Below are 21,922 nucleotides of genomic sequence, written 5' to 3'. Positions count from 1 at the left end.
AATTGGAAATAAGAATAAACAGCCAAGTTTGCCTTGAAAAAAACAGTTTATTTTATCAGCAATAAAACCAAGCATTTACTCCCAGCCCAGCTTTGAGTTACAATGGGACCTGATACAAACTCACAAAGCTGAACCTGCCAGACAAAACGGAGGTCACACATCATTTGATGAGGCATGTACTTGTTTCTCACTGAGCCTAGCTCAAAGTGCACTCGATTAGCAGACCTCATATGAAAACTGCATGTTTCGCTTGGCTGCAACAAGGTTTCGTCTATCTTTTATCTATTGATAATAATAAAAAAAAACAACCACATGGCCATATAGCAATCTCTGGTCCAGCTTTATATCTTCTAAACACACTCGATATACAAAAGAGAAATGCAAACTTTCCATTTGATATTTCACTTTTAGCCTGAAACAACCTGAATTCAGTTTTGGTATTCTTGATGCTTTTGCTGGATCTCAACAAAATCTGAACAAAATGTCAAATATACCTAAAATCCAACCTTATAAATAAAGTTTCTTCCTGAATTCCTCTTTGCTTACCACATGCCTTGACTTTCCTTTTGACTAACTTCCCGAGTCCTGTCTGATTCAACATGCTTAACTACATTTTACACTTCGTTGTTGTCATCTTATGTAACTCCCGAGTCACAACAGTCATTTCATCAAAGTCTATATCTGTAAATTAATCCACTTTCTGAAAGTGGCCATCTTGAATGCTATCATCTATAAAAACCAATTCTCAGATCTACGCGTCCTTTATCGCGGCAGCTTTACTTGTCATGGACGTCTTCATCGCGTTCTGGATGGCCGCCGATGAGGAGGAAGACGAGGAGGTGCTTGATTTCTTCTCCATGGATTTGAACGAGGTCGTAGAGGTGGTGGACTTTTTCTGCACCGTCTGGATGGTCTTCTTCCTCTTGACGTGAAGCACCTCCATGGCGTCCATGTTGACCCCTTGGTGAACCTCCTCACTGGTCTCCACCTCCTCTGAGGTCTGCTGATTCTGCAGCTGCTGCTCCATCTGCTGCTGGTGATGCAGCTGAAAGATGGAGGGAGAGAAAGTTAACAAGCACGCTATATTAAAAATGAATTGTTTACCTGAGAGGATTCATCATCCTTGTTCACTCACCATCATCATGTGCTGATACTTTGCGATGGCCTCGTCAGTGCTCACTCCCTCAGCTAGCCCCAGCTCTGCAGCCCTGCGGGCCAGCTCGGCCTTGTGTGAGCCTGGAGGGGTCCAGCCCGCTCCTTTCATCCAGTTCAGATCTGACTTGTAGTTCACCTAGAATAGAAGGAAGCAACATCCACAACATCCTGTTAAAGTGGGCTTAAAAAACAAATATTTGAATTTTGTTTTACCATATTTCAAATTTAAAAGAGCCTACAGGGCAGACTCTGGGCTTGAAACAGTTCCAAGGTTATATAGAGGACTTCAAGAGGTGAAAATACACAGTAAGGAAACTAATAGTTACACATCTGAGGAAACCTGGTCAAAATATTGCAAATTTCAATGGAAGACAACAAGCTCAACCTCATGGAAGACATTTAGTTGGAAGCATTTCATTAGATATTTTATAACACTGGTTCAGTAGTCTCACTGCTCAGGCATTTCCAGCTGATGGAGAAACTGCGGCTCCCAGGAAGCAAATCACGACCACCTGCTTTGGGCTTGTCCTAAAGTTCACACTTTTTGGTGTAAGATCCACAAAGAAGTAGCAAATGATTTTGGAATGAAAGTTACCTTTAATTGGGACCAACTTTGGTTGGAATTCATCTACAAATAATAAAACTAATTCAGAACACTGAGCACAGCAGCCAGAAAGGCAACAACAAAATCAGCTACAGAGGACGGACATGACATCATTTATTAAATCTTTATAATGGAACAGATCACCTTCTTGTTGAGGCTTCAGAAACGTTATAAAGACTTGTGTATATAAATCTGTGTATTTTGTTTGACCTTCATTTATGAATGGAAAAACAGCCCATGTTCTAATGTTCTACTTTTTGTTTTTGTTTTTGTTCTACTAATATACTGTAAAAAAAAAAAAAAAAAAAAAAAAGATGGATAATTCATTGTTCTTTTTTTGGTTTCATTTGATTAACGATATAATCTTGAAGGTGTTCATTTAAATAAACGTCTGTTCAGTCTCTATCTATCGCCGAATGAGGTAACACAATGATGATTGAGCCTATGGCCTTCTGATGAAAGCCTTTGCATTTGCAGTATTACAGACTGGGTGTCTGTGGCGACTTTAGCAGAAAAAGTCACAAGCAGCGCCCAGTTAGTGACGTGTTTACCATCACCCAGCAGTGGTTGGTCTGCCAGAGAGGGTAGGCGGAGCTAACAGCTGCACTCTGCAAGTGTTGCTAGTAAACAGTAATCTACTATGGCTGAACAAACAAAGAAAAAATCGATCCCCGGTCAAGGATCCCCAGGGCAAAACAAATCTGTTTGGACCCTGTTTTTTAGGACTCTTTGCTAGTTTAAATTTGTATTTAAACTTTAATCACATTTCATGCAACTTTTGCAATGTGTTAATCAAATATTTGATTTTTTTTTTAAAAAACCAACCAGTACTTCTAAACTAGAATTTAACCCCTCATCATTTTTGTTGTATGTTAGCTAGTTCAGTACACAGTATACAAACACCACGAAGTCTGAGCTTCTGGCCACCTGATAAGGCCAATGCTCCCTCTCCTTTTAGCTTTAGTTTTGGTCTCGTACTGACTCTTTAGCTATCAAAAGCTCGAGTTTGTTCACTGGCGAGTTGCTGATTTATTACTGGTTAGGCAGCACACTTTTTAGGCCTCAACAAAACCAATCTAGTGTGAATTCAGCATGTCTTACATCACTCTGCAGCTTGTAGGCCTGCTTGGCGTGCTTGACATTGAGCTGCTCGGGGTCGCAGGTGTAGTCGTGGAGCTTGCTGCGGTAGGTGAGATCGCTGGCCTGAGCCTGACTCTTTTTAGCCAGCAGGAACTCGGGCTGGTCTGCGTGGATTTTGTAGTGGGCCTGATCCTCCTTGGACTGGCGTTTGTACTCCAGGTTGCTCTGGAGTTTGCTGGCTGCCAGAGAGTGCACCATCTTAGGGTCGTCCTCGACACAGCGCAGCCCCACCTGCTGGCCCTTCTCCCTCACATGGGACTCTTTGTATCGGAGCTATGCGAGGGAGAAGAGTTTTGCAATTTAGTGAAAGTGGTTGTGACTGAATTATTTTAGGGCTTCAAACTAACCAGGCTTTGAAATTACATGCAAATACTTTAGAATCACGACTCACATCACTGGCAATCTCTCTGGAGGCCTTTGCGGTTTGGAAGGGGATAGCATCCAGCCGCAGGTCATAGCCCGACGTCTTCACCTGCTCTCCTGATGCCTTGTAAACTTTCTACATGGGAAAATAATATTGACATCAAAAAAGTGATATTGACATCTTTTTCAATAAGGACTTAATAAAGCTTTCTTCTTGTATGTAGGATTGTGAGCCTTACATCGCTGATCTGCTGGGCGTTCATCCTGGCTCTGACAAAGTCGGGATCATCTGGGTGTAAAGTGTATTTGTGCATCTCGTCATTCTTTCCAGATTTGTACAGCCTCTGCAGTGTAAAACATATCAACACTGTCATGAGCAGTTGTTACAATAACAGTTTCTTAAAGCATAATAAAATATTAAGTTAAATCCAAAGTTAGTTTTTGCACTTCACCTCGCTGCACTGCTGATAGCTCGTCTTAGCGTGGATGATGTCAGGAGAGTCGGTCACTGAGGTGAACCTCAGGCTGTCTGGCAGCTGACGATACTTCTTCTGCATGAGAGAAGACCAGACACACTTTAACAGTAGGACACACAGATGGCTGTGACATGTGCTAACATGAGCCATGTTAAAGTTTAATGGGCTTTATTTAAGGAAATTTTAAGTGAAGGAAAAAGTTATTGAGTTTAATCCTAAATTGCAAAAAAATACAATCTCAAATCAAAAATTTTATTCCAAAAGTCAAATTAGCTTCATATTTCACTCTGTGATACCTGGAGTAGCTTAGCATAATTTACAGTTTCTCACACTGGTGCTCTGTGCAGGCCCTCATACAGCCTCTGCCTGAAGCGACTCAGTCAGCTCTGTCCCTTTAAGAAGCCCCGCCCCTACAAGCCCACTTTCTTCTGATTGGCCATACGCAATGTTTGAGGCACGCCTCCGACCCTGAGGCCGTGTTACAGAGTTGTTGGCAAAGAGTAAACTTCCATTTGATTTAATGAATGTCTGGAGCTCTTGTCCTTTGGAAAAGTAAACACTGACGTCTTTCTCCAACACATTCTTAACCAACTTGACGAGCAGAGCCGTTGAGCAGAGTGGTTGCAGAGTGAAAAAAAATTCCGAGGCAGACTGAGCTGCTGGGTGGGCGTGTCGTTGAACTGTGCAACCATAGAGTTCCTCCACTTTGTGACATCACAAAGTGAAGCATCTGAAGAAGTCTGTGTGACACCTGGCGTTCACAGCAGCCTGCAGACTGAGCTGAGAAGCCTGGGGATTACTCCAACATACTTTTACCTACAGATTTGAAACTTCACCCACGTCTAGTCTGGACATCCAACATTGTAACATTATATATATGTCGTAACATGTGAAACAGCATAATACCCCCTCTTTAAAGGGGGGCAATTATAGAGCAATGAAACACAAATATAGAACCAGTAAAGATACCATCCACCACGTGTACTCACATCACTTATAAGTTCTCCGGCCTTCTTCGCCGACTCCAGCTGAGGTGCGCCCACGCCGTCCCAGGCCACGCCCTTCATGTAATTCAGGTCTGACTTGTACAGTTTCTACAAATACGGCAATAAAACACGTCAGCCGAGATGAATCATTTAACTAGTGTCCTCCTCCCCTCTTCCTCACCCACACCTCTCACCTCGCTCTGCAGGTTGTACGCCGTTTTGGCCCACTTGACCTTCATGTCGTCGGGCAGCACTGTGTACTCGTGCAGCCTCTTCCTGTAGTCCTGTTCGCTGGCGAGGGCCTGGGCGTTCTTGGCCGTCACCAGGTGGATCATGTCGGGGGTGAGGCTGTACTGCCCGCTGGCTGTCAGTGCGTCCTTGCGGTACTCCTGGTCGCTGGCCAGACGTCCCGCCTGCAGGCAGTGCAGGAGACGAGGGTCTTCCAGGACGCTCTTGACGCCGATGTGCTTCCCTTTTTCCAGCAGGTGGTTGTGTTTGTAGTTGTACTGCAGGGACACATATATTCTCGCTTTATATTCTTATATTAAATAACATTTTTAAGATGAATATTGTGTTCTTTCATTTAGCTTTTGCTCATACATCACTGGCGATGCCTGTGGAGCTCTTGGCAGCCTGGAAGGGGATGTCCTGCATGGTGAGCTTGTAGCCCTGAGCCCTCAAAGTGTGCCAGGACTCCTTGTATTTGGTCTGCAGAGGCAGAGAGACAAACAACCAACAATCATTAAAGTTAAACCAACCCACGCTGTGAAAAGAAGTGTACTGCTTGTTGATGCGCAGATCACTACCTCACTAAAGTTGGCTGCATTGATCTTTGCTTGTGTGATCTCTGGCCTCTCGCTGGTGATGGTGTAGTTATGCTGGTCGCTCACCCCTTTCTCTTTGTACAAGCGCTGGGAGAGAGAGGGATGCAACTCATTTAGCATTTAAAATACAACCAAAAAGAAAACAGAATTAAATCTGTGAGCTGATTATCTCACTTCATTCGTGATCTGCCCGCTGAGTTTTGCGTGGACGATATCGGGCGAGTCAGCGACAGAGGTGTGCTTGAAGTTGTACGGCTGCTGACGGTACTTTTTCTGTAAAAGGACAAACAATAAGCAACAAAATGTACCGTTTATAATCAAAAAATCAGGATTACATAGTGCACATTCGACTCTATAATCTACATAAAGGTGTCTTACATCACTGATGAGGTCTGTGGCCCTCTTGGAGCCTTCAATCTGCAGAGCGCCTGTGGCGATCCAGGCTGCACCACGCAGGTAGTTCAGGTCGGAGCGATACACTTTCTGTGACACACAGACACACACGGAAATACATTGTTTAAAAACACCATTTCTCTGGCCTTTTATGCCTTTATTGACAGAGAGAGGATGTGGATAGCGTCGGAAACAGGACGGTAAAGGGCCGAGGGTGGGAATCGAACTAGGGGCTGCCACATTGAGGTCTGTACTGTATATGGGACGTCTGATTTAACTGCTGAGCTAAACTGGCGCGCAAGAACACCATTTTTTTACCTATATACTCATGCAACAATATACTCTACATATACTATATGTGAAATTCAGTTAATATATTCACCTCGCTCTGCAGGGCGTATGCCCTCTTGGCCGCCTGCACCTTCATGTCATCAGGCAGCGAGGTGTACTGATGCAGCATGAGCCTGTAGTCCTGATCGCTGACCAGAGACTGAGCCTTCTTAGCGTGAGACACCTCCATCATGTCCATGGGCAGGTGGAACTTTGAGAGCTCCTTCGCCGAGTCCTTCTTGTACTTAATCTGGAGGAGAGGGGCAAAGAGAGAGTGTTTGAAATGATATAATGTTTGATTAGTCTGCTGAGTTACAGTCGGGAAGCTCTTACATCACTCTGCAGCTTGCTGGCATGGACGGAGTGAGCGATGTTTATGTCGTCCTGCAGCCCCCTCAGGCCGATCATCTTCCCTTTGCTCCTCTCAAACTCTTCTTTGTACTTTTGCTGAAATGACAATGATTCACTTTGAGGATGCTGTAGCAAAGTGACATACCTTGTTTAATGTTTCAAGGCGCCAGTGTGTTGAATAGTCAATTTATACAAGTGATGTGCTCTGTTATATACAGGATTTAGCTCTTGTTGAAGCTCTGCTCGTATTTAAGAGTGCCAGGTTGTTTAGAAATGCGACTTTTGTGTTACAAGATAACAATCTGTAACTTTTCAGACTCATTTTTAAAACTGTAAGTTGTGCGCTCACATCGCTGAGGATCTCTGCAGACGCTTTGGCCGACTGGAAGGGAATGGCATCCAGACGCAGCTTGTAACCTCCGTCACGTATCTTAGTCCAGGATTCCTTGTAACAGCTCTGAAAAAAAGCACACAGCAAATGAATAAACTTCACATAGAAAACCTCACACATGAAAAGGCGCGGATGGTTTGATGTCTCGCCCCCGGTGTGAGCGTTGTCTTACCTCGCTGAGGTTCATAGCGTTGAGTTTGGCCTGAACCAGCTCAGGCAGCTCTCCACTCAGGGTGTAGTTGTGCTTCATGTTCTCACCTTTCTCCCTGTACAACCTCTGTTAAAGACAAAAAAATAGCATAACTGATACATGATCACATTCAAGTGCCATTTAAAGCTTTCTTATAACATGTATGTTTAAGTAACCGCCTGTGCAGGACGTAGGACTTTTGCTAAAAGTTCAGCTACAAAGGATCGCATATTTAAGCAAGATTTGACATGTACATATTGAAAGGTTTAATGCACACTGTATCTCACGCTTGAAGCAAACAATTAAACACACGCTTGGCAGCTGAACTTACATCAATGGCCAGTTTGTTGCTGAGTTTGGCCTGGACCATCTCTGGCGTGTTCTCAACGCTGGTGAACTTCAGACCGCTCACGTCCTGACGGTACTTTTTCTAGAGTAGATAAACAAAGACATTAAACTGCCTGTGACTGTCACGGTGAGATGAAACCATAAACAAACAGATGCACACACATTCAAAGACCAAGAGGGGGCACCGTGTCATCACAAAAAAACTGCACTAACAAATAAACTACCTTCTGTACTGTAATTTCTGTATGAAGACTAATATGCAGGAGTAGATGCATAGCAAGTTTGGAGATACCCAAGGCTCTGTTCTATATGAGTGCAGTCGGTCGTTTCATGGTCTAATGTTAGAAACCCTGACAGGAATGACCCTTTAAATAACATGCTGCTTATGAAGAGGTTATGAATAGAGCCTGGTGTTGCCAGTCAGTCTTTTCGTTTCTATAAAAATTATATCAAATCATGACGGGGACAAAATGCTTTACGCTAAAGAGGCTAGTTTGTATAGAAGTCAAAAAGACACTTAAATCACGAGTTATCTGGTGTTATTTTTTACCCTTTAAATAAGTCAAATATGAATGTAACTCAAATAACCACGGCCCATAAACAGATAGGATATCAAAGGTCACGAGTGTCCAATATAAAGCCTCGAGGCTGTGTTTTCCAATTATACACGCACTCATAAGAACAGCTGGGCGCTTTTAGGAAACTGGACTCTTGGCGTTAATGGAGGATGCTTAAAACCCTTCCCTTAGAAGGAAGGCACCAAGACAAAACGGATCTACCTAACTAGTATTTTAACTGAATTATTTCAAAGGAAAGAGAGAAAACAAACAAAAGAGGAAGCAGCTTCAGTTACTGTAATCAGTCTGGTCTCTTGTTATAGCCGGGCGCAGTCCGCGTACGTAACCCAGTTTCTGGAGGGCAGGAATGGTCTGCGTTTCTTTAAATACATTTTGACCTGAGCTGTAAACCAGATATGTGCTTCCCCTACATATGTTACACAATCATGCTTATCACTCTCTCATGCTCTCTGTGCTAATTCACCCACATCGCTCTCCAGTTAGGAATAGTAACTTAACTGGGATTAATCAGACAGTCCATTATTATTGGTTTAAATATTATAATAAATAAGTTGAAATTAACTTGTAAACATGTAATAAACTCTGATTACAGCAATGCTTTCTGGGAAATAGGTTACCTCGCTGAGGACCTCCCCGGCTTTCTTCGCCTGCTGGACATCCAGAGATTTTGAGGCCTCCCAGCCGACGCCCTTCATCCAGTTCAGATCTGACCTGTATTGTTTCTAATAGAGGCACACACAAATTTCACTTTAGAATGTATTTATATAAAATTATATGTTCTATTAATGTCTAACAATAACACTTACATCGCTCTGCAGTCCGTAGGCCTTCTTCGCCCAGGCCACCTTCATGTCAGTCGGCAGCGTGGTGTACTCGTGGAGGACGGTCCTGTAGTTTGTCTCGGTTGCCAGGTCTTGAGCCTTCTTGGCATGGCTGATGTTCAGCATGTCCAGGTGAACACTGAGGAGGAGATTCAGTTTATATGGTATGTTTTGTTCCAAAATGACACAAGATTTGAGGCCAGCTGTCATGAATTAGTATGTTTCATCATGTATTTACTTTGTATGGGGTTGTTCAGTCCTCATTTCCTGTTTACTGTCACTGTTGTCACTTTGTCTGTGTTGCTTTCCTTCCTTCCTTTGTTTCTTTTCCCACCTTTTGGATTGTGGGCCCTGCCCTTACTGTTTCCTGTGTTGATCAGTCTCACCGTTCCCTGGTTACCCCCTGTGTATATAATCTTTGTATTCCCCTGTTTCTTTGTTAGTTCGTCATCGTCTATCTCTGAGAGAAGTTGTGTCAAAGCTTTTGTCAAGTACCCCGTGTTTTCTCTTTTGGATTCTCCTTGTGTTTTCACCTGTGTTGTTTTTTGGACTCTATTTCCCTGGATTTTTACACAGTAAGTCTTTGTTTTGCCTTGTCTTTTGTTTTATGAAATAATTCTTCCTGTAGTGCATATGGGTCTTCTCTCTTTTTGCTAAAACCCGAAACATGACACCAGCTCTTGTGGTGTGATTCAGAATCAGTGCTCTCTGGTTTTTGGGTCATTGTTACTCAACAAGACTAGAACAAAAACCAAGTAAGTGGCTGCCCGCAGCAGGTCAGTGAACGCTTTTGTGGGCAACACTGGAAGCGTGGCGTGTGCGTGACGGCTGTGGGACGTGTTCATTTTCATTAGAAATGCATGAGAACAGATGAGTCTTCACAATGCTGGCGTGACACGCGCGACTCGCGTGCCGAAAATGTAGAGAATAGGAGGCTCGACTATTTTTATCGCGAGCCGCGCGCAGTTCTCGGTCAAAATAGACGGTGAAAATGAATTGTGCTGATGCCTATCGATCTCTGACAGCAATATTAACATCTCTTCCTGTAGTAAAAGTCGCAGGCATGGAGAGTAAATTAGGTCAACACTTCCGGTATGCTTTTTCAAAATAAAAGCCCGATCTAGAATTCTGACTCCCCTCGTTTGTACACAATGCTTTTATTTTGAAGTGTTTCCCGGGCCGTTGTTGTCATTTTATTTTTTACATTATCGAAAGTACTCTGAAAGTACCGTCACTCACTCACTCACTCGTTCAGTCAGTCAGTCACAGACAGACCCATAGGGCTGACCCAGTGGTCAGCCAAATATAAGGATACTGAAGCAACTCTTGCAGACTTTATAAAGGTTAAGGGCTTGGGGTTCTTTCTTGGGGTAAAAGTGTCTAAGTGCTTGTAAGCTTTTAAAATTATTGAAAGGTAAAGCAGGTTGTCGGCCAAAATGTCAGCAATTACTAGTGCCTATGAATTAGTTAGGTGAAGGAGATATAACCTTTAAAATCCCATTTTTTTACTGTTGAATTAAAACCCTGTACCCCGACTCCCTTTATTAATGTCAAAGTTCTTAAGTCATCATCATGTTTCCCTCTGAGGCAAACATCTGCATTTATTTCAGTACAGGTCAAAGATATTAAACCAGCTTTAAATTAGAGCTTCAGTAATTGAGTGGACTGCTGTTGATCTTATCAGCTAAATAAATACAGTTGACTGTTTTCCCCTGAGTTCACATAAATGTGGCTCTGAAGGACAAAGATTGTGTATTTAAAAGCTAAAAAAAGGTCAGGAGTCTCACCTGTATTTGGTCTTTGTGTCCTCGTAGTCCTTCTTGTAATTTTGGCTGCTCTGTAGTTTGGTGGCCAGCGCAGAGTGAGCCATCTGAGAGTCATCACTGACCGATTTTATACCAATCACCTTGCCTTTGGTTTTCTCGTAGTTCGCCTTGTATTTGACCTGCAGAGAAACAAGATAAAGTGGTTTTACAAAAAAATCCGGTATATGAATTGCCTGAACTTATCACGTGTTACTAATCTGCAACTATTCAAGTTAAAATTATGATTGAAAAGTTTTTAGAATGACTCACATCACTGGCGAGGTCTCGTTTGGCTTTAGCGGTGAGAATAGAGAGAGCGTCCAAACGCAGCTCGAAGCCCTTTTCCCTCTGCTTCTCCCAGTTGCTCTTGTACACTTTCTAAAAACATGAAGAAGAAAAAATATGTCATAAAATGCATTAAAAAGATCATACATAGTAAATATCCGCCATTGGGATAGGTTTGATTATGTATTGTTGTTTGATAATGTATATTTGAGAGGATGAGATGTGGCAGTAAACCGTGCTTGTCTGAAAATAGAATATAGTTGCACACTACGTCTTCAGTACAACAGTAATTTCTCTGGAGACTGTAAGGATATCCTTTATCCACATGCAAGGCAAACTGGCCATGAATGACCTTTTGGTAACAACCAATTAAACTTTGAAACAGTTTAAGTGCATTATGTTTTTGGGGATTTAGGATGACTTCCAATAGTAATCTAATTTCCCTAATATCTTATTTATGGACAAACTCTGTGGTTCATTAGTTTTATGCCACATGGGGACACGAAATGAAGTTAAAAGAATCCTGAGTTGAAGATTTGAAGTTGGTTCCCAAAATAATTAGAGCTATTCTGAGAACAGGCCATGATGAACCAGAGTGTGTCAACATGGAAATATCTTTCTCAGCACTGATTATAAATTGATGACAAAATACAATTAAAGTTAAGGGGCAGAATGCTAAGAAACAAGGCTGTTACTGTGCTGTAAATTCTTTCCTAAATAAATGTAGGATGTAAATGAAACTGAGCAGTAAGGTAGTTCAAGTGCACTGATATAAATCCAAAATTGTTTCTCTTAAAGAGAAACTCAATCAATTTTATGCACAAACATAAACGGCCCAAACATTGAGCCCTGAGGTACACCAAAAATCAACTTTGGTAAGGAAACGCAATGTTACAGTTTAACTTATCAGAACAACATGAGCAACTTTTTAGCAACTATATTTACTCTGTGCACAGCAGCACTTTGCACAAAGGCCCTACACACCCAACAAAATAAGAAACATATTGCTGCACGGGATGAAAAAGTATGCAATATGTAATACATTTGATGGAACATACTGTATAACAAATATAAGAGATGTAACAAAAAACAAAAAGGCTGTAAAACCAGCTAGCAGTCAGAGCTAACCCAAACACTTCTGAAACCATTACTAGAAAACAGTTAGTAGTAACTGTAGTTAAATTAAAGTGCTCACAAAAGGTGATTTTAAATTAAATTTTTGGATATGTGATGCTTTTGTTCACAAAGGTTTACGTGAAATATTGCAGAAGAATGGTCAACAGGTTAACAAAAAAAGTTGGAGCAGATTCAAAGCAATTTACTGAACTTACCCCACTGAGAAGGTCAGCGTTAGCCTTTGCTTGTCTGAAAAGGGGCTCATCTTTTGTCATGGTGTACTGGTGTATTATCTGCTCTGTGTCAGCTTTGTACGCCAGCTGTAAACAGAATCAGAAAAACATATAATTTGGTTGTGTGTCTTAATTAAATGTAAATTATGTCAGCTTCACAGTGAAGACCTTACATCACTCTGCAGTTCCTGGCTCTTCTTTGCGTGTTTGATGGAAAGATCGTCCGCCACATGGGTGAACCTGATGCTGTCTGCCTTCTGACGGTATTTAGTCTGTGAGAGAAAAGGGCAGTTAATAAGCAGTGAGATAAAATGTTAATTAACAAGTTGAGATATGTACACACAAACACATAGTTGTACTGACATCACTAAGTAGCTCTCCAGCTTTCTTGGCCTGGGTGATGTTCATACACCCTTCAGTGTCCCAGCCCACTCCTTTCATCCAGTTCAGGTCTGAGCGATACTGGTTCTGTGGAGGGACAAAAAGAGTCAAAACGGGATAGCAGATGTTATAATACTAATATTTTTTGAAACATCTGTATACTAGTAACCCTGATGAATGTATTGTGGTACCTATCGTTGTTGTCTGACTCAGTATACTGACATAAAAACAAGCTAAGCACCTACAAAACAAGCTAGCTAACATTAGCTGCTGCTCGGCTAACAGCCCCTCCTGATATCATGTGCCCACCATCGAAGAACCCTGATGTTTAACATGAAACTTTGTAGTTTTTTTCTGTTTAAATTATCTTAACTTAACAGCTCTCACTTTTTCCTTTTGTATGTAACATTTTGCTAGCTAGACTGACGTTACACTCTAAGCTAGCAGAGCTCTGTTGGTGTACCTGAAATCAGTTCTTCTTAGCCACTCTTAAACAGTAGTGGCTTGTTTCAACATATACTATTTTAGCTGTGTAGGCTGCTGTTGAGGAGAGGAAACAAGTGAATTATTTTAGAAGGGCTAATAAATCATGGTTTCAGATCAGGGCGCTGATTGGCTAACTCATTGATACCCGAAAAACAGCATTTTAGGCTGTATCAGAGGCATTTCGGCTACGAGTATCAGTTTAGGAACAACTCTAGTATAGTGTAACTCCCAAAGGGCTCATTTCTTGTTCTTGTCTCTTACCTCACTTTGCAGGGCATAAGCCTTTTTGGCCTGCTGGACCTTGATGTCATCAGGCATGACGGTGTAGTCGTGCAGCTTTGTGCGATATTCCAGGTCACTTGCGAGGGCCTGGGCCTTTTTGGCGTGGCTCAGGTTGATCATGTCATGAGGAAGACTGAACTGGCTCTGGCTCTCCTTGGAGCCCTTCTTGTACTGAATCTGATGGAGGCAATTAAGCAAGTCAGACATAGCTGTATTGAGTCTTACATGTGTAAAAAATGTCTGTAATCAGGGATTAAAATGACTTCTGCTTACGTCGCTGCTCATCTTGGCCACTTGAAGCGAATGAAGAGTCTTGGAGTCGCTCATGTTGACCCCCACCGCCTTTTCCTTGTCCTTCAGGTAGGTTTCTTTGTATTTAATCTGAAACACATGCCGGTCTGACTTAATTATATTTGGCTAAACTCACTTAAGTTTTTACTCAGACAGTCTCCTTGCAGTGGAGAACAGCGTGTGTTTGCTTACATCACTGGCCAGGTCACGGGAAGCCTTCGCTGCTCTGACGCTCAGATCGTCCACGCCAATGTCGCAGGCTTTAGACTTGGTCTTCTCCCACTCCTCCTTGTATTTAATCTGTATCAAAATGAAATGATCAAATTGTAATTTTCCCGATCATTTAAATGAGCTCAGATGTGTACATACTACTTACAGTGTAAATGCAGAGAATTGATAATGTCAAACTTACATCACTGCACAAGGCCGCGTTGGCTTTTGCATGTTTGATCTGGGGCAGGTCCTGGGATAGTGTGTACTGGTGTTTGGTCTTCTCATAGTCTGCTTTGTAATTGAGCTAAAAGACACAAAATATAACACATTAAACTCTTCAGTGTTTTTCAGCTGATAAATGCTAATAAACTTGTTAATCACATTAACAATCCTTTGTGGTGCAAGTTTTTGTGAAGTTTACTTACCTTGCTGACAAGATTAGCGTTCTTCCTTGCTAAAATAATCTCAGGTGTGTCTGTCACTGGACTGTACTTGACCTGGTCGATGTGCTGCCTGTAGTTTTTCTGCAGTCGAATAGAAAATTATTATTTGATGTTATTTTAAAGGCATTTCCATATCTACAACATAGTGACTTATCACTGTAAACACTGACGTCTTTCAGTGGGTCCAGTTTCCTCTGGCTTTTGTAGCCTGGTGTGAGGGTGGCTGGATAGTTGTATTCACCCTGCTCCTGGTCAATGCCTTGTTTATAAGAAATCTAGAATTTAAAGGGAGACTGGGTCAGTTATATAACCGGCACTTTGGGGCCTTAATAATTCACATAATGCCATGTCTATAGCAGGATAGGTCCATGAAAAACAAGACTTACATCACTAGCCAGTATCCTGGCTTTCATGGCGTGCATGGTCTTCTTATCGATCCCTGAGTCTTCATAGTGGCCCTTCATGTTGCTGGTGTACTTCTCTTTATACTTGTTCTTTTAGGAATATAGAAAGTATGCAGGTCTCTTTAATACAACCATTACACTGTTGCCCATATGACGAATACAGCACAGGCAAGTATCAAATTCTGTTGGTTATTTGTTCTCAAAAATGGAGGTGTCATACTTACATCACTTGTGAACTGGGCAACTTTAGCAGCATTTAGAAACTGTGGCGTCTCGCAGAAATTGATGCTGTGACCTTTGGTGTTCTCCAAGTCCTTCTTGTACTCCACCTGGTAGAGGAAAATAGGAAAAATGACAGCAGCTGCTTCTGAACATTTTTCATCATAGAGCCAGAGCTGATCCTTTGTGACACCTTGAGCCAAATATAAAGTACCTTCCAATAATCAGTCACCATCACTGACACTTTTCATAACTCAAGTGACACCAAGACCTTCAATCTTAAATATGTGTTCCTCAGCTTAACAATGACAGCACCATGGCACCATTCAACATGTCAGTACCTTTAACACTAAAATACCACACAGGGAGAATTTTGTCAAAACATTCAAGATATTTCTGAACTTTGTACACAAGCAAAAGCTACTGTGGTTTTAGAAACAGTAATGGCCCAAGCACTGAGCCCTGAGGTACACCTCCCATTATCTCAGAATAGACGCTCACATTTATTTGTCATACTCCCAAGCCTGACAATAGTGACTCCGAGTGAAGCTCCTGTATGAGGTAACATTATTTTGACAGGGTGTCCTTTGGCCTTGGAGTTAAGCTGTAAGTCCAGCGGACAGGCATGTCAGAGATGCTGAAAATGCAAGTTGGGTGGCTTCATGTCTGCTGAAAACTGACACAGTGTGCCTGATATTTCTAGCTCTTAACACACACAGACTTCAGCATAATTTATCTCAGACTTTAGAGTAAATTTAAAAGTATTTATAAAGCCAAATTGTTTGACGTTAAAATGAAAAATGAAGGTTGACACGCTCACCTCACTGACAATCTTGTTAATCTTCCGGGCGTTCTTCAGAGCCAGATTATCCTCGGATGTCAGACTGTGGAAGTGTGAGGTGCCCTTCATCTTGGTTAAATCCTTCCTGTATTTGAGCTGCAAAGGGATGAGAGCTGATTTAGTGCATACAAGAGGACAACATGATGTGTTTGTGTAGGATCAGGAGATTAGTGGTATGCACACACATACACACACGCTGACACATTCACAGTCTAATTTAGTCAGAGTGGAGATTTAAAGAATGACGACATTGGGACATTGTTGTCCCTCATCTATTCTGCCCGGTGATGACAAGGCCAGATGATGGATGAAGCTGAAGCTCTTACACTCTCCACTCTGTAATGTTTTGACAGTACAACAGGGTTACACGTGATACTGGCTCCTTTTTTAACTGCATGGCCTGAAGGAGTTTAGACACGCCAACCTTCCAACTACTTTTATGTTAGACTTGAGATGTTAGGAAGTATTTCTGACTTCTAATCAAGTTGAAAAATATCTCAGCATGTCTTCAATGAAAGGGTTCATTTGTTGCTGTCCGGTCGATACTCACATCACTAGCATTCTCCTGAGCCTTCTTTGCAAGATAATAACCAGGAGTGATCATGGCGGGGAAACTTCCTTTGCCTCGTTGCTGCTCGTACTCCTCGGTGTAGGCAATCTGCAAAGAGAGAATAACTTATTCAACTTATTTAACTTGTAATTCCAAAAAAACTGGAAGAAATACAAATAATTCATAAAGTCCAGTAAACTATTTTTCATTAAGCCTTAAATGGGTTAAAATTAAAACACTTCAAACATGACTCCGGGGCTCGATAGCTATGGACATTTTCAAATTAAAACCATTTAAACTGTACTTTTGGATCTGACACATGCTCTCTGTTGCATCCTTGTATCTCTTCCTATAGTACATTTCTGCCATGTACTGTTCACTATTGATTAAAGGCAGTATTTGTGTAATAACTGGGTGCCCTGTGAAGCTATATAATATTGATATTTCAAGTAAGTTGCTCACCTGGCTGAAGTTCTGTGCATTCTCTTTGGCGTGAACAGCATCAGCCGAAGCTGCCTCCGTGCTGCCTTTGCCCTTCATCTCTTGTTCGTACATCTGACGATACTTAATCTGGAAGGACATAAACATACAAATGACCAAGGGATACCAAGTGGTCTGCCACAGAGTTGGTGTTCCTTTTTGTGCTGTGTACTTACATCACTGGCCTGCTCGCTGGCCTTCTTTGACATCTTGTATCCAGGTGTAAGATGTGCAGGAAAACTTCCTTTACCTCTCTGCTGCTCGTACTCTTCTGTGTAGGCATACTTCAGGAGGAAAAACCCAATAGTTATACTAGAAGTCGTATCAAACATCAGAGGTCATCATAAAAGGGTGAATTAAAGGCTTACATCGCTGACAATTTGTCCTTGTTTCTTGGCCAGAAGAACCTCCGGGGGATCAACAAACGTGGTGTACTTTGAAACTCTCTCCTCGTGTCCTTTTTTATACTCCAGCTGAGGAGAAAGAAAACATTCAACTTAATGTGGCTGCTTGGACTTGAGATAAAGTCAAATGAACTGACTGATTTGAGTTATGAGGGTTTCAGTTCAACAAGAAACTTACACTGCTGGCCAGAGAATTAGCATTTTTAGCAGCCTGGTAACCAGGTGTGATCATGGCAGGGAAGCTGCCTTTTCCCTTCGACTGCTCATACTCCTCTGTGTACTTCACCTACCGAGGAAACACAAAATCCATCAGGGCATCGAACCAATATTGATTCAAAACAAAGAGATTCTACTTAACGATGCAATTGCCTCTTTTGACATTTCTCTGAAATAAGAGTAAAAAGCGTACTCACATCACTGATGCTGTTCTGCGCCTGAGACATGGTTACTACCTCCTGGCTGGTCATAGAGCCTGAGTACCATGTCTGCTGCTGTGAGAACTCAGACTGAGACTTGAAGGCCTGTTTGGGTAACAAGGACAAAGCTAAGCATTTTAAACCACTAACAAAATAGGCTGCCCATACTTCAAAACGTCAATTTATCTGCTATGAAGTGATAAGAAGAGGTGTCAATTTATAGACTGTAAACAAATCTGTGTTTACCAGATTTGACCAACTATAACATTAACTGCTGTAAAGTGTATCAGGAACAAAAAGAAAGAGCAAAAGGACTGCTTGCATCATAAATAAGATGTGCAATGCAGCTAATTTATGCAGGAAATTGGATCCAAATTTGGGCTGCGGGTCCCTTTAAATTGGTGCAAAGGCCGGTTGCTCTCAGGAGCTCACCTGGCTGGCCATCTGATTGGCCAGGCGAGCCTTCTCCAGCTCCATGGACCTCATGTCTTGGTGGAAGGTGGACATAAAGCGTTCGCCATCTTCACGATACTTCAGCTACAACAGACGCAGACAGACGACAAGCATTAAGCCAAGGCCAGCACACATTTGCACAAGCTCATCCAATCTGAGAGTTGGATGCATGAAATAAAGCAAATTCACGGCCCTGACTGATATTACCCTAACTCCCCACCACAGAGCCAAACATCACTCTATTCTGACGTTGTCAACTTTAAACTCGATAACCTGAGCTCGATGCCTAATGTTGAGGGGATATTATTAGCATGTTGTTATAAATAAATACGATGTTCCAATCAAGATGAAGCTGACCTGCCAGGAAGGTTTCAAAATGTAGCACTGAGTGATGAAACTCTGAGCTGTTGGCTAATGAGCCTTAAGCTGTAAAAATGTCCAACACTAATATTAGAATAGCCGTCTTGCAGGGTGACTTCTTATGAGCTTCTAGTTTTTATAGTGGCCATTTTGTTTTGTTTCTTTCCTGTTATTTTCCTATAACATCATGCTCAGGGTTAGAAGCTCAAATGTGAATATGTTGTACTATTTTTCAAGTTGTAGGTTGTCGTTATTATTTAAGCTTTTTTTGCCCAGAAAAGGTAGCCCATAGTTTGGAAATTGCTCCATATTTCATTGTAAAACAACTTATAGCTAACTTACAGCTTAAGCTAGCATTCAACTACCTCCTAGCTAACATTACATTAGAAGGAGGTACATTTCTAGCCCACATTACATTAGCTAGTAAATTCCTAGCTAACATTATGTAGCATGGAATTAATGCCTCTTCTATTGTATTGTGTAACACTACCAAATGGTAATATTAGCTTTCAGCCACTTCCTAGCTAACCAAAATGTTATCTAGTAAGTGGTTGGACGCTAACCTTAGCTGTTTGGTTTTCATTTTAACCTTAGATATGGTCACATTTCCCCATGCATGTTAGCTAAAGCATGATTTTTTTAGACTACGTCTGAAGTGGACAGGGTTTAGGGTCACTCAGTTTGATCTAAAGTCTGCCCTCGGATCAAATATCAACAAGTTAAGTCCTTTAGCTCTCTAGTGGCACACAACAGTAGCTGATGAGCTTGCTAGCCCACTGCTAATATAAGCACAAGAGCTTTGCATGGACTCGTAGACACAGACAGACAGCAGCAGGTGGCAGGGCAGAGGAGAGGAAGGGATGCAGGGCTGTTTTTCCTGACGTATAATTTTAGCCGCCTGAAGCATAAAGTGGGTTAAACCAGAGGGGGCTGTCTGGCCTCTGTCACGGGAACAGAAATAACCTGAGCCGCGCTCTCCATTCCTCAGCGCTACCGTCACCGTGGACTCAGAGCAGGCATCCATATTTCTGTGTTCCAACCATTAAAGAGCGAATAAGAATGGTTTTGATCGTGATGCAACTGCTTAGGGTCAGATCTTGAGTTTTCTGAAGATATATTTGTAGTTTAATAGACCTGGAGAGCATTTATAACTACATTTTGGGATTTATTAATGAATGTGCCCAAGCAACAATGTTGTTGTGCTATATGAGAATAATATATAAATGTAGGTCTTCTTTAATTCAATTGTAATGCATGCATCAGCCCCTATAAAAATACAGCCACGACAATCCAAAGCAACACAATGACCACTATGAATAGCAATCTCCTCACTCATGCCAAACCTATGATAAATGCTCATTTCAGTCATGGCATAGACAGTGACTTATGTCAGCCGGTCAACAATGCACCTTGACTCAGACCAAGGCCGAAATATTTGGTCTCATGTTGCTTGTTTTATTTTTTTTGCATGTGACATCATCTTACCTCGCTGCTCGCCTTGCTTTGCTTCTTTGCGTTGATGTTGACGGGGGTCTCATAGACACTGGTGAACGTGTTGTTCCTTGGATTGTGTCTGGAGGGATGAGATGAAAAATGGTTTATCATTTTAATCACTAATTTTAATGAAATGATAGGTGATATTATCAGGTGTTACTGGTGTGTAGCACTTACACAGAGCAGTATGGCCTCTTCTTGTGGCTCACAAAGTTATTGGCGGTGAGCATCATCTTACACACGTCACAGTGAAAACATGCTTTATGCCAGTTCTGGGGGAAAAAAGGACAAATCCTGTTTATATAAAGGACTTAATTTTAGTCTATAAATTCAGACTTCAATCTAGTTTAGCGTCAAAAAGTGTTGGCCAGGTAATTTCAAGGACCAAAATAACAGCAGCAATCACAGCATGATCTTTAAAAAGGACTCACAGACTTCTTCTTAAATATAGCTTTTATGTGAGTGTTTAACTGTACATCTCTTGCTTTCAGTCATACAAATATCTCATAACAGCCACCTCTCACAGCTAAAATGACGTGTTTTATACTGCAGAAGCGATCTGTAACACATGCTACAACAGTCATCTTTCTGTGAGGTTCAAAATGATGAACTTCTGTAATATAAAACACTAAACTAAAGTTTGTGTTGCAGTTGATGCTGAAAAACAAGTACAGTTGCTTAAATATCGCTATATTTAAGTTGTTAGCTTTTTCTGTGTTAAATCTGATATACGAGGATTATTATCATAGTAAAATGATGAAGTATTTTTTCAATTTTACCTAAAAAATGTTTTTTTTTTGACAAATGTTTTTAATAAATAGTCGATTTAAAAATATAAACTACATTGCCTCATTTCTTTTGTAAGTTTGTACCACACTTTAAAGGGAATTCTGACTTCCTTGTTGGTTTTAAAGTAGTCTGGAATGGATTTTTAAAATTAAAGTACTAATCAAACATTAGAAACCTTTTCAGGATCTCAATATTTCTGTGTTTTACCTGGTCAATGCAGTTGATCTTCTCAGCCGGGTAGACCACAAACCCGCACCTGGCGCAGGACTGCATGGTGAATGCTTGTCCTTTTCCCAAAAAACCCTCAGAAAAATTAACAGAAGAAGAGAATTACTTCAGATGTCGTCCACAAACAAGAGTCAGGTCAATCAGGCTACAGTGTACACTGACTCCCAGACAGTGGTGATCGTGCGTCTCTGGTGGTGGTAAACTTAGCTCTGAGACTAGGAACTGACTCTTACTTGACACCACGTCCCGTGATGGACCAACCCCCTTCCATGTACCACGCTAGAGGACTGGCTGAGTCCGGCTGTCTGTCTGCAGGAAGAGAGAGAGACAGAGAGTTCAGATGTCACCGTGTATGTGTCATGATCCAGAGTTGGAGGGTTAGGTCAACTTCATCTCGTCATTACACTACGATACAAAAGCGTAATAGTTTTACTTAGTCTCACTAAGTTCATCAGGTATAATGATTCGTAAAAAGAGAGTGACTCTAGTTTTCAGATTCAAATGCAGACATATTATTAAAGACAAAAAGTGAAGGAAACACAAACAGCTTCATTCCCAAAAAAGAGGAAAGAATTTCCAGAAAAGAGAAAGGCAGCATAAAGTTAAAGCGTTCTTTCTGATCAAAACTGTATGGACCCAAAGAAGGAGAATTGTCGAGCCAATGTGTTTGCCTTGTTGTAAAATGAATCTTTATCTTTTTTTTCCTTAGACAAAGCAATTTGCCTTGACATCTTAGTGAATTAATTCAGTTTATGTGGACATTGATTACTCCCCTGTTTATCAGGAGCACCTGTTTAGT

At 41.5% G+C, this 21,922-nt stretch overlaps 1 protein-coding gene across 1 annotated transcript; it reads right to left on the bottom strand.

Moving 5' to 3' along the window:
• Positions 1 to 39: 39 nt before the first annotated feature.
• Positions 40 to 21,297, bottom strand: nrap (nebulin-related anchoring protein). Its single transcript, XM_069664837.1, has 43 exons — positions 21,103 to 21,297; positions 20,284 to 20,378; positions 20,098 to 20,185; positions 18,232 to 18,336; positions 17,797 to 17,904; positions 17,562 to 17,669; positions 17,348 to 17,452; positions 17,156 to 17,263; positions 16,962 to 17,069; positions 16,500 to 16,607; positions 15,929 to 16,045; positions 15,114 to 15,218; positions 14,872 to 14,979; positions 14,656 to 14,760; positions 14,468 to 14,566; positions 14,242 to 14,346; positions 14,022 to 14,129; positions 13,812 to 13,919; positions 13,518 to 13,715; positions 12,753 to 12,857; positions 12,563 to 12,661; positions 12,372 to 12,476; positions 11,026 to 11,133; positions 10,738 to 10,895; positions 8,936 to 9,089; positions 8,747 to 8,851; positions 7,535 to 7,633; positions 7,186 to 7,290; positions 6,972 to 7,079; positions 6,605 to 6,718; positions 6,324 to 6,521; positions 5,927 to 6,031; positions 5,723 to 5,821; positions 5,531 to 5,635; positions 5,325 to 5,432; positions 4,919 to 5,230; positions 4,728 to 4,832; positions 3,715 to 3,813; positions 3,502 to 3,606; positions 3,291 to 3,398; positions 2,861 to 3,172; positions 1,136 to 1,291; positions 40 to 1,045 (listed from the first exon to the last, which is right to left on the bottom strand). Exons 1-43 carry the CDS (start codon positions 21,166 to 21,168, stop codon positions 752 to 754), a joined length of 5,418 nt encoding a protein of 1,805 aa, XP_069520938.1. The 5' UTR covers positions 21,169 to 21,297; the 3' UTR covers positions 40 to 751.
• Positions 21,298 to 21,922: the final 625 nt, after the last annotated feature.

This window comes from Semicossyphus pulcher, unplaced genomic scaffold, assembly GCF_022749685.1.
Source record: "Semicossyphus pulcher isolate SPU_LCO1_2020_fin unplaced genomic scaffold, fSemPul1.0.p SCAF_16, whole genome shotgun sequence".
NCBI classification, from domain to species: Eukaryota; Metazoa; Chordata; class Actinopteri; order Labriformes; family Labridae; genus Semicossyphus; species Semicossyphus pulcher.
The sequence above is the reverse complement of the archived record's forward strand: the minus strand, read 5'-3'. Positions and strand labels throughout refer to the sequence as shown.

What these genes read in the sequence shown, in the direction of transcription:
- nrap (XM_069664837.1), bottom strand. Translation starts at nt 21,168, where the DNA reads ATGCAGTCCTGCGCCAGGTGCGGGTTTGTGGTCTACCCGGCTGAGAAG. An exon ending in CCAATCAGATGGCCAGCCAG is followed by an intron (nt 17,905 to 18,231) that starts GTGAGCTCCTGA and finishes TTACCCAAACAG; the next exon opens with GCCTTCAAGTCTCAGTCTGA. An exon ending in ATGCACAGAACTTCAGCCAG is followed by an intron (nt 16,608 to 16,961) that starts GTGAGCAACTTA and finishes CTCTCTTTGCAG; the next exon opens with ATTGCCTACACCGAGGAGTA.